This window comes from Protopterus annectens, chromosome 8.part0 (genome assembly GCF_019279795.1).
Source record: "Protopterus annectens isolate FY-2018-M chromosome 8.part0, PAN1.0, whole genome shotgun sequence".
NCBI classification, from domain to species: domain Eukaryota; kingdom Metazoa; phylum Chordata; order Ceratodontiformes; family Protopteridae; genus Protopterus; species Protopterus annectens.
In genome coordinates, this window is record NC_056741.1 from 1763397759 (window position 1) to 1763411428 (window position 13670).

Sequence of the window (13670 nt, forward strand, 5' to 3'; positions counted from 1 at the left end):
GCACCTGCAGTATAGCACCTTATATAATGATGTTCTAAGTTAGGATAAGGAGTAGTATAGGACTCACAGCACTCACAGATTAGTTTACAAACTGAACATTACTTCTCATGCCATGCCTAATATATAGTTAGCCATTTTACATTATACAGACTCTTTTTACTGAATTAATTATATCTGAATCTGATTTATTTCCTTTAGCACTTTTTATTCATTTAATTCTGAAATGATGTCATTTTCCTGCCATCTGGCCTAGGTTGTGCCTAAAAAGGGCCTTTAGAACATCTCTCCTAAGTAGCAAACAAAAAAAATTAAAATAAATAAAAAAGGTAATATTTCTATTCCAAACACTGTCATGACAATATAATCATTAGCCACCCATTTTCTAGGTTAATATCACCTGAGTGCTTCACAGACAGTTTGGGGTGTGAATGCTTATCCATGATCAAATCTAGAATGATGGGTCAAAAACTATGCCCCCAAAGCATAGTTAGTCAAGACAAAAAGTTGAGCAAGGCAATTATTTAGTTATTTATTTTTTCTGTTATGTCAACCCCAGCCACCAGTGCCACTCGGGGGGGGGGGGGGGTGCATCTTGTCTACTTCCTGCTTAACATAATCATCTGTGTGGCTACTGCACATTTGGAGAAATTAATCAAAAATCATATAAAGCATCCATTTTGTTTCAGTCAATAGTACAAATGAACCTCATAGCATGTGACAGAATATCCTACTCCCATTTAAATATATTTCTGCAGTCCTTTGTACCACAGATATGAAGAACACTACACTCAGAAAATGTTGGGTATGGAATGTATTCAGAAGATTATGGCTGTCATCTTGTGGACAAGAACAAGAACTAACAAACTGTTAATTGAATTTTATAACATGTAAACACCATCTGATTCTTTTACTTGTAGCATTATTTGTATTTATGAAGCATCTTTCTTTTAGAATTAAATATGATTTCTAGTTATGCTAAAGATACAAATGATTTTGATAAAAATATGAAGATTATAGTGCACGATTTCTTTTCTTTTCAGTTTGCAATCTAGTCCATTTTCTACTATAACGTGGAGGCCCATCATCATTTCAGTTAATCTTCAATGTAAGGTATTCCATATGCAAGACCTAGTGGCAGTTCATCTTTCAGTAAAAAAGACTTTCTGTTGATGCATCTAGCATGGAAAGATCCAATGTTCAGTGTTGTTGAAGAAAGAAACTCAAAGTCTCATTCTAGCTAATAGAGTGAGGCATAAACTTTCACATACTGCTAGCTCTGCTGTGAAAACTTTTCTTGTTTAATGTGGTCTTAAATGTTGCCAGAACCACAAGGGAGTTGTTTTTCCTGATACTGAAATGGTATGAATTAAATAATACACCAACATTAGAAGCCGTAACTTCACATTTGAGCATTTACAGATAAGAATCAAATCACCCTGATTAATCTGTAGGAAACAGAATAAGGAGAGATGTGAAAGTCAGTTGTTTTATCTTAGATGCCATACCTTACATTGAAGATTTGCCCAGTAAATGACCTTTGTATCTTATTTTTTGAAGTCGTGAAATGTCATAAATTTTCATTGATGTACAGTATTCAATTGAAGGTATTGTGACAGACTTATACAGAGGGACCAAGACCTCATCATCACTAATGAGTAAACTATAAAGTCAGTCTCCCATCGTTGCATAACACTTATTGATTATTATGAGAATATTGGCATCAAGTAAGAGATGATTATCTATCATACGACACAATTGTTTAATACTGACTGACTTAAGCAACATGAAGTTGTGGATGGTATATAAAGATACTTGTCATTAGTACCAAAATGAATAACCCTGCAATTTGATGCATTAAAGAACACTTTTTGGTATGTTGCCATTGGCAAAGAGTGTTTAAGAACTTTTGAAGAGATGCTTGGTCTGCTAGCTTAGTAATAATTGTTCCAAATTTGATATTGGCAGCATATTTGCTAACCTATATGTAGGATTCTATTTATGCTGAATAAAAAGCATCACAAAAGGATAAAATGGTGCTAAAATAAACTTATAACCAAGTAGAAAGCACCACAGTCGAGTTGGATATAGGCAACAGTTCAAAAAAAAAGTGTTCACTTTGTGTTCGGTGTTTGGAACTGAATAAACTGTTGCCTATATCCAGCTCGACTGTGGTGCTTTCTACTTGAATAAAAAGCATCCCGATATAGACCATGTTTAATTCCTACATTCCCAGTGTTCCCATCAGAAAACTTTTCTCCCATTGTGACTTGTCGTATTCTGTCCTGTAATTTGATTAGCTACTGACCTTATTAAGTACAGGTTCATGTTAGCACTTAACATTGAATGTAATACTTCTGTAGGAGGAACCGAATCAAAAGTTTGACCAAGTCCAAATAAATTGTATAAGCAGGTAATCCTTGATGATGTCTATTAAATTCAAATGAAAGCATAACAAGTTAGTTAAACAGGAACAATCCAATAGGAACTCATGTTGGTTTAAATCCATTCCCTCTTTGAAAGAAGATGGTAACTGTGATATAAATGTGATACAAAACATATACCTTGAGTGTTAGTGAATTGATTGCTGACTTTGTATAGTAAAACTGTTATAGTAAAGAGTTAATATTCTTTATGGTGTATTTTCTTCTGTTTTTTTTTCTGTGTAACTATGGGAATGAGGTTATTTTATGACTTGTTTTACACATTTTTTTGATGTTTTCAGGCAACCACGGGAACTAGTAGGCTTACCTGGAGTATTCCTGGGCATTTGGCCAATGTCTATGTTTTGTTTCAGCATAATCTTTGCTAATCCTGTGCGTATTAACACACATAGCCTTTAAAAGATGGGACTTTCTGCTCAGTCAGACAGAAGTCTCACCTGTGGAGTGGAAACACTGCCCAGGAGCTTTCCCAATAGTCACTCCTGCCTGGCTGAAAGGGGCTTCCCACTCGAAGTGTTGGCAAGGTTGTAGCTTTTAATTTTATTGATGATGTATTCTGTTATTTCTTGATATAGTATAATGAATTGCTTTATTTATGTTATACTATGTTGTTTTATATGTATTGTCTAATTTTACTGTAATAAACTGACTATTGCCTGATTTCTTAATCATTTCTGATCCTGTTAAAATTAAACTCATTAGTCAAGACAGTAACAAAGGGAGGATAATTATTTTATAACATTTGTCAAGAGGGTTGCTAAAGCTTATAGGGTGTACCTTGTCAACTAAGAAACTGATACCTATATTTGTTACAGGAATCCCAAAAGTTTCTTTTCATGTCTTTGGCAAAATTCCTGATGAAAAAACATTTGAAATAGATAAATAAGACAGGGGACAAGGTTACATATGATAATACCCAGAAAGAGACCATTCAACCCCTCTGTCATAGCTGCTACATTCTGTTTATTCCTTTAATAACTTGATGTACTATATTTTTGAGAATCACAGGAGATACACTGGATTCATTTAAACCAATGCAGACAATTGATTGGGAAGCATAAGGCATCTTTCCATAAAACTTGTCACACAAGCTAGGATCTGACTGTTGAATTATCAAATGAAACACTTATTTTGCCTGCCCACCTTTTTCATACCGTATGAGATGTTTAAAGAAAACCTTTTAATTATCACATGTCTGAGCAGTTAGTTTAGCATCATACCTATTTGTGGCTCTCCTTACACCACACCTGAGGGATACTTCAACATTTTGATAGCAGTCTTTATTTTATTGACTGGAAAATCTCCTAAGTATCATCCAATGATGTGTTTTCCTTTGATGCAATCTAGACAAGGATTTGGACCACCAAGGTGGATTACCTTTTCCATCAGTTTATTTAAAGTCACAAAGAACATATGTAAATAGCAGTGAATTAATCCACCTGTGAAGATGTTTCCAACATACATCAGTGCTTTTTTCTTAGTTTGGTTACATTTTATTGTATTACATTAATTTAAATAATGAGGCATTGTTCGGTTCAGTCTTTTATAATGTCATGACATGAGTTTCATATACAATAAAATGTCAGTGGCCTTACTTATCAATAAAATAAAATGCAAAATCAACACATTGTTTACCAAATACTGTATAATATGGTACTGGCTAGAGTATTGGTATATACCAAATTTCAAGTGTATGCTTCCTACACTTGTTTCAGAAATGTGAGCAATAAATTTTAATCAATGGACTCATGGCTTCATATCAACTTTATATGTTAAAGGACTGTGCTATGGTCATCAAAGTATTTTTTTCAGTAAATATTTCTCTCTATGAAACTGGCATACATATTTTCATCTGTACAGAAGTTCCCATATTCAGTAATACTCAGTATTAATTTAGACAAACCCAAAGTATGCCCAATGATTCTCAAAGATGACATGCTTCAACTTATTAAGGGAATAAAATAGAATGCAGAAATCATTTGAGCCAAATGGGCTGAACTGGTTTTGTTTTATTTTGCTGCTGCAAGGACATTCATTTTGATCTTGCAGAGGTTTATGATATCTGCATTTGGAACATATATCACCTTTCTTCATTTCACCATGTAAACTGTCAATGCCTTACTGCTTCCATCTTTCAAGTGATATCTAACCCTCATAGCTGTTATCATTTCTCTATGAAAAATGGTGCAAAGCTTTGATATGTGTATTATCCCCATGTAATTTATCTCATTCTTGAGCCCCTGATTAGATATGTAGCTATTGATATAGGTATAAGAGATATAGCAGTACCAAGACAAAAAGGTTAGTCTGGAAAGATCTGTGGGCCAGTATTCTTCATCTTTCTCACCTACAAATATAGTTCCTAAGAGCCTCGGGCTTAGTTAAGGAATATGGAAAAGTGCCCTTTTAAAAGTTCAGCATACATAAACTCAGGTCTTCCTTTTGGCCGTTGTACTTTTGTACTTTGCCAGCTTGTTCATTATTCAGAACTTTGCCTTTTATTTTACAATTCCCCTCAAAAGGAAAAAAAAAACACATTGTTCTTAGACTTACATCTCATAAGTCTTTAAAGTGACTAACATCTGTAATTGATAAAATAGTTGTCATACTGAAAACAAGCTAAAAATACAAAAGTTATCAGGAAAATGGAGAGCCTACTTCACTGTTGTGAGTCATATAATTAAGCACCTTGTTTCTATTAAGTCATATACACTAGTCAGCAAAATATTTAGCTTTGATAAGAAAAAAATATTCCTAGTTCATCCTTTCTAGAGATGCATAATAAAAGAACATGAGTGAGAGAACAGTAGAAAAACAAATGAATCTCCTAATGCACTATGACCAGAGTACATTACTCTTCAGAAATGTAGTTACTTTTGATGACTTACTTATAATCAGAATATTTCAGTGCCACATGTTTTTCATACCAGCCATAGTTAAGGTATGTGAGAGGCCACTGCCATACATGGATAACTCATTTCTGCAGCTTTGGTGACCCAAGTTCTAGTAATGAGTTTTATGCCAGGGTGGTGATTGTGAAGGGGGGATTATGTGGCATTGGCCAGCTCTCCTTTTCATAAGGGAACATGAATGGGAGAGGATGCTGCATCAAGGTCCCCGAGGTGCCATTCCTCACAACACACATGAAGCACCTCATATGTAAGGTGCATGGATATTATTGATGTTATCAAACTGTTAATAGGATTTGTATGTTCATATGTATTGAGATACTAGGCAACTGGTGCAATGGACCACTGGCTACTTTGCCCCTGCAACTTTCATGACTTGCTCTGTCTACTCATAAGCAATTTTTCATCAAACTGCATTTAAGTTCATTAGGGTTCTTGCCTCCTCTCATCCGAGGTGTACATTTCTGCCCATTTTAATGCAATGGACACAAGCAGTTGAGATTTTCTGAAAAGCAGATTGCAAACATAAACCATATTCTTTGCAAAGATGAACACTTCCTTGAAAGCAAGACTCATACATTCATTATTATTTAATAATACAGCAATTTTTACAAAAACTGGAAGACATAACAAGATTAATACTTACCACCTGTAGTTTGTCCAGTGGCACGATTTTCTGTAACTTGCTCATCTTTACACAAATATAGTACAGAGTCATTGATAACACAGCAAAGAAAAGGCTTGTCATTAGTAAGAGCTGCTGTCATTGTAGAATAGTCCTTGATATTCTGATCTCTTGTTTCATTTCCACAGCATTTACGCGAACCTTCAGTAATGTTGTTTGAATTGCAGATGCATTCCTGTAAATAATATTGGACAGACTCTGGTATGCTTTGATTGTGCTTACATTTTTCAGGTAAATTATTTTCACTGGCAGCTGTAAACAAAATATTCAGGTATCAGAATATTATTTTTTTACTGAAAATAATTGTCTATACTGGCTTATTTAATGTCCAGTGATTAATAACTGACATAGTGTTGGTTACACCATTTAATTTGATTTTGAAATAACTACATTTTGGGTGATTCCTGCCAAACATATGATGCAATCAAAATGCTTGTGATCTTGACCACATCATTTATACTTAACAACTGCCATTTTGTCTGCAGTCACAAAACATATAAAACAATTACAAGTCACATCTACTGTGTGTGTGTGTGTGTGTGTGTGTGTGTGTGTGTGTGTGTGTGTGTGTGTGTGTGTGTGTGTGTGTGTGTGTGTGTGTGTGTGTGTGTGTGTGCGTGTGTGTGTATATGTGTGTATGAGTGAGTGTTTGTGCATATGTGTGTGTATATGTGTATGTGCGCATGTGTGCAGAGTTGTTAAAGTACCATCAGTCACCCTATATGTATAGTACTTACAGTGTGTAAGAATCATCACATGCACAGAATATTCCAGATCTCATTAGCCAGGATGCATGCAGAGTCCTTACAGCAAAAGCAATCAGTGCAGATTCTACTTGCAATTGCAGTCGCCATGTATGCAGGGGAGTCACCATGCTATGTATTATTGTATGTGCACAAAACTTGCTGTGTGTAGCAGTCAGCAGATGCAGAGGGTCCTCAAAGAGCCCCTCATTCATACATGTAAGTAGTAGTTGTAGTATGTATCAGCCAATATGCAGTGCATCACAGGTGCAGCACAAGCAATGTAAGTATGCTTCATGAAGACTGATGCAGAGAATGGTGACAATATCTGCCATCATTATATTTATATAGTACTGGAAAATCGATGCAGACAGTTGCCACAGTATTTGCAGTCACCATTTAGGTTCAGTATTTGTAGAGTGATGCAGTGAACTGGAACAGGATCCACAGTCACCATTCAAATACAGTACTAGTTGAGTAATAAACTGATGCAGTGAGTTGTCACATTATCTTCGGTCATAAAAATCAAAAGAAAGAGCTTATAAACACCAGTGTAAAATATTTATTCAAACTTTAACAAACATAAACTTTAACAAGCAAAGCTTTCAGGTAAAACACCCTTTCTCAATCCATACATCACAATTAAATCACATCAGTCTTAAATACATTAATCAAAAGTCACATGATAAAACATATCCGCATTTAAAGATGCATTCTCTCTTTATAAACACTAATAAAACATATGAAATACTAACTATTAACAGAAGGTAAAAATACTTTGTATTGTTTTTACTTGTCACAAGCTTTCGTTTTTTTCAATTCTCACACTATTTGCTACTTTTAAGAGACTTATTTTCTGGTGCAAGTTTGCACATGGGTGTTGATGTCCCAGCAGATCAATTTTGGTTTTGGTATGCAGCGAGGATTGGAGAATAGTGTATGTTTGGGTGATTTACTCACTCATATGAATCCTTTACTATCAGACTCCATGAATGTTCAAGTGGATCCTGAATCCAGCAGCCAACTGAGCAGTGAGCTTTTAACAATTGATTATTCAATTAGAAAGAAAAGTTCAGACTTTTAAATGGCTGCAGTGGCAGAGATTTAGTTTTCGGGCATTTCTGGAGATGGGAGTGGTTACACCTACACGAGGCTTAAGAATCTTAAAATCGCCTACTTATAGAACTGCATATCTTATTTTGTTAAAAAAATGGCAGGAACATAATTTAAAATTGAGTTCCAACTACATGACTTTAATGAATTCCCTTTTAAGGCCATTGAAGCAGAGTTATTGAATGAGATTGCCATTTTGGAGAATAATCCTGTATCTATGCCCTTTTTTGAGAAGCATTTCTCACTTTATTGTGAAATGCTGGAATGGCTGGTAACATTTGAGAAGAGACTCAAACAAAAACAAAAAGATGCACATTTTATAGACATATACTTAATTTTATGAAAGGGCATATTTTATCCTGGCCAAAAAGTAGTGAATAAAAAAGAAAAAAATTCTAAAGTTTATGTAGGTGGCTCAATGTATGATTTAGATACAACTGAGCCACCACAGCCAATCCCATCACAGCAAATTGTTAATCATCCAATTACAGCTGCGAGGTGTAGTGAAGAATATATGCAATGTAGTGATGATAATCAGCAAATGGGAAGCTATGAACTATAATCTGATAAAGTGATGGCAAATGTTCTACCGGAAAATGGGTTTTTGAATACTCCAGAATGCGATAAAAGTTGTGTTACTCGAGAGAATAGAAAGAAAAAAGAAAAGAGACCAGTCATGAGGAAGAAGAAGAAACAACCATTCAAACAGAAGAAAAGAAAGAAGAAACTATGCAGCTTCGCAGACACGCAGCCATTCGGTAAACAACAGGTAGAGCATCCACTTTCTGTTTTGAAATTATCTGATAAACTTTTAACTGAAACGGTCATTTCACTTTTCAGTGAAGGCCTGCAGTTTGTGCCTGCTTCAGGTAACACAGTAGTCAATGCTGTATTGGATTTATAGTTGTTTACAAGGAATTTGAATTTAAAATGTATGTTTTGAGATGCTGGTAATGTATAAACTTAATGTAAAAGATTAAGTATATTTATTCCTAATAGCCTGTAATTTTAGCTTTTCAGAACATCTGTAAGAAACCGATACATGAATTTTATAGTGTACCTAAATTATGTACAAAGTATCAATATAGTGCTTTAATAAAGTTAAAAATTATCCATAAATTATTATAAAACAAGCTGACAAAAAAGGTGCAGTTGTGGTTATGAATAGAGCTCAGTATGTAGATTGGATGGAAGAATTCCTAAGTAACAATACCTATACTATTAAAAAAATAGGAAACTACTTGTTGAAGAATATTATATATTCAGTTACAGATGTTTACGATCTAGAAAGGCAATATCATATATCTATTGACTTATATAGATTTATGTTTGTTGCACACCCTAGAACACCTGTTTTAAATGGGCTGCTGAAGATACATAAAAAATTAAATCACCTCCCCATGAGATCAGTTGTCTCTGGAAAAAGATGGGTAACAGTGCCCCTATCTTTTTATCTTGAAAAAACACTAAAACCGTTTCAGAGTTATGTTAAGAGTTTTGTAAAGGACACAAATTATTTTTTTACAAAACTTATATAAGTAGTATATGATGAATAAGAGTAAAATGGACTATATCTTGTTATTCTTGATGTTAATTCTTTATTCACCATAGTTCCGAACTCTTATAGAATAGAAGCGTCAAGAAATCATCTGTGTAAGAATAGTGATTTTTCAACAAGAAAGATAGAAACTTTGTGTCTTTTATGAGAAATTGTCTGGGATAATAATGTTTTTATATTTAATGAGCAGCTACACTATCAAACATCAGGAGTAGCAATAGGCTCCCTGGTAGCCAATGCTTATACTAATATGGCTTTAAGTCAATGAAAGGAAGAATGTATTTATAATCAGTCTATGATACATGCAAAGAATATTCTATATTATAAATGTTTTGTTGATGACATTTTTTTTTATATGGGAAGGTGATGAGTTTGTGGATAAATTAGATAGTAACACAACTTTTTTAAATTTAAACCAGTACATTCCCAACAATAAATTAACTTTCAACATATCACTGTCAGTAGAAAGGGAATGGAAATATCTACTTTCATCTATAGAAAAAAAGTACAGGCAAGTAGATATTTGCATAGAAAAAATCTGCATCTTAGGCATGTTTATAAAGGGATAGTGAAGTCAGTTTGTAACGGTCAGTAGGTTAACCACAGATGAAGAGAATTATAAAATAAATATTGAGCTAATGAGTAAGGATTGTGAACAAAGAAATTATGAAAAAGCCCCATGATTTAATAAAATCCATGTAGGCACAATGTAGAGCCTACACTGAATGTTACTGTGTCTGTGTACATGGATCCCCCTTAGCAGTGAGCCATGCATATTAATAATGGCATGTTGCCAAGGGAGAGCTGAATAACATGGTCATTGAATCAGTGCAGGGAGTGTGGTGTTAACTATGTCCACAGATGAGTAAGACACTCCCTGCACTGTCCAATTGTATTATATCAAGGTATTTTTTTTTTGTTATTTTAAAAAGCATACTTGTGCAGTGCAGAGCACAGCAATGCTAAGTGGCACCAAGACACCTGCCAGACATCTAAAAATAGAATCCGGATACATTTAATTATGTATTTAAATGTCATGTTTAGCTGAGCAGATTGGCGTGGCACAGTGAGGTGCTCAGCAGTGCTTATAGGTAGCTCAGAGGTATATGTAAAGATATAGCAGAATTCCACATATCCATGTAGCTAAATGTGGAGAGTTATGACCTCATATGCAGTAGGTGCAGGGCTTGAATACATGGAAGGGATAATAAGCATTTTTTTTTAAATACAGATTATGCCAATTATTTTAAATTATGGACCGCTAAGCTCTGCTAAGCTCTGCTAAAACCTGCTAAGCATAGCATAAACGCAATAATGGTTGAAAATGTTTATGTGCTGTTAAGCTCTGCTTGGCTGGTTTGCTCATTGCTAAGCACTGCTAAGCATATGGTTCTATGAGTTTTCGCACTGCACAGCTCAGCGTTGCTAAGCACCACAGCACTTTTTTTAAATGTTGCCCAATGGCATATAAGGGCAAGAACACAGGCTATGTTATGCTCAGTAGGCGGTATTACATCATAGTCTGTTAGGGTTCTGTCTATGAAGGGTACTATGGCAGGCATTGGTGAAGGTGCGCACTTTTGGATGCAGCATCGGGGCATTCTGGAGTCCAGGCTTATGGTTGGGCTCCTAGTAAAAAAACATCATGACCGGCTGCTGCAGGGAAGTTTCCAGGGCTCAGAGTGTAAGGTGGAGGAGTGAGACCAGCTGGCAAGTGAACTCACCAGTGTTACTGGTATTCCCCACACAGGTAAGCAGTGTCATCAACATCATGATTACCTGAAACGTCGAGAGGGAGATCTCTTGGACACCTGGGTCCAAGAAGCTTGGGCAGGGAATGCCCACAAGTATGTATGTAATTTAACCTCTGTTATACCAATATCTAATCTGAATGTCTGCTAAACTGGCATGCATAATGGTGTGCTTTTCTCCAAGTAGCTGCAGAGGAGAGGGCTCACAACATTGAGTTGCATGCAAGGCACTTGGCCATGTTGCACCGTGAGTGTGGTGAGTATGGATGTATTATGCTAACTGTACTGAAATAAGCAAGAAAGAGTAAAGCATTAACTGAAATAAAGTATATTCAATGAAATTTGTATTGCAATAAATGTGGACTCAGAGCTGTCCTGCAATAAATGAATAATGTCAACTGTAGTGCAATAAAAACATGAAACAATTCCATTAACTGCATTAATATATATATACAATAAAGTCTATAATGCAATAAATGTGGAATTAGAGGTGCATTGCAAGAACTGACAACTGTTGTGCAATAAAATCTTGAAACAATACCATTAACTGTGTTAAAGTATATATACAATAAAGTCTGTAGTGCAATAAGTGTGGAATTAGACCTGTTTTGCAAGAAATGAATAATGCCAACCATTCTGCAATAAAACATGAACCAATACCAATAACACCAAGGCAAATTGTGTACGTCAGGGTTGTCTTGTTTTAACCATTGTAGTAGAACTGTATACATTCAGACTGTAAGGTAAGGTGTTGCAGTCAAGTATAACACTGTAATAGCTGTAGAATGCACATTTGATGGCTGTCAAATGTATTGTTTAACATATATAGTACCATTCAAGGCTGTTTCTAGGCCAATATTGTTCACATAATGCTCTGTCATCCACAAACATCAGGTAAGCTAAGTATATGGGTGAGGTAGCCCATTCCATGATCTGATATTGTCTGTTGACTTCACAGATATTTCAACCCTCTAACAATATATTGCATACACTGGCATTTTATGTACTAATGTATAGATTACCTACTATCTCTGTCATGCTTGTATTTCATGCATGCGTGTTCTGCTGTCACTGTAGTCTAGTATAACACAGCAATACTACTACCAGGTCATATTTTGGTTCCAGGTGAGCTCTAGGCAAATATCAGTCATTAAGTAATCAGCAGTGACTTAGTAGCTCAGTTTGTTAAATGCTCTATACGTAGTACATTTTTGCCACACACAGACCAGGGTTCGAATCCAGTGTTATGTAGCACTAACTATTACAGTATCAGTCATGTAATGTTTACATATTCTTTCATCACAGGAACGACCAGGTAAATGGTTGAGGTAGCCCATATTATGAGTAAATAATTGTGTGTTTAGCTGTCACAGACTGTTACAATCATTAGCAAGAATGTGAAAATACAGCATAAAATAAAGGAAATAAATATAATGATAATAATAATAATAATAATAATAAAAGAAAGAAAATGTATAATCTTGGTATGGCTGTATGCCTGGACTGTCTGTTAAATGTTGCTGCAGTCAATTAATACAGTCCATGCAGATGTCCTCTGCAGTCACCGCTATTGTGTTCTAGCCCCATGCCTGCCAAGCATGGCATGATAGTTGTTTAGTTTCTGTACTGTACACATACATGTCTGCCAAGTGTCACGCTGTCACATAATGTAATTAGTAGTGCGTAATCCATCTGTCACAGGGTTAACATTGAAATGATTACCTGCATTGCAAAGTATCACTACATCAGCCCACAGTACATCTTGGTAGGTATATTGGTCCACCTGATATGCAAGTGTTCTGTGTAGTTGTGTACCCACAGTTGTTACTGCTTGGCCCATACTATCCCATGTGAACAGCTTAAGAGGTATGTACATGCTACAGCAGCTGTAAGGGACTTGTACACATAATGGAAGAACAGAGCCATAGAGTAGATAGCAGCACTGTTGTCAAGTAAATAGCGTGTAATGGTACTAACTGAATGTTTTTCTCTCTCTCCCCACCCCCTTATCTTAATTTATTTATTATTGTTATTCATTGGTTATGATTTACTATTAACATATGTTGTTACATTAAAATGTATTTTGGGACGTGTTTTATTACTGTCATGTATTGTAGTGGTTGCATATTAACATATCTTGTTGAATTACCTATTTTGTTGGCCTTATGCTGTAACTGTTACTGGCATGCTGTTAATATACTGACTGTTCTGTTATTTATTGTTGTGTTTCACATAATATGCATTGATATGTAATTTGGTTATTTCCATTTTTCTGCATTGCTATTATTACTTATTGTTATACCTCCATCACCAGAGCATGTTAGGGTAGGCTGGTTCCAGGTGATCCGCCTGCCTTGCCTCAATTTGCTGTGGCACTGAGTCTTGGCATGTTTGGGACACAGGCCAGTGATGCTCCCTCTACTGCCCCTGCACCACCTGCACCATCAGGTGGAACTACCTCAGGGGACGG

At 35.5% G+C, this 13670-nt stretch overlaps 1 protein-coding gene across 1 annotated transcript in view; it reads right to left on the reverse strand.

Annotated features, from left to right (window-relative positions):
- Positions 1-13670, reverse strand: part of LOC122809625 — a 352298-nt gene that overhangs the window by 207609 nt on the left and 131019 nt on the right. Inside the window, exon 2 of the mRNA XM_044081259.1 lies at positions 5997-6287. Within this exon, the coding sequence (XP_043937194.1) occupies positions 5997-6287 (291 nt within the window). The remainder of the gene's footprint in view (positions 1-5996; positions 6288-13670) is intronic.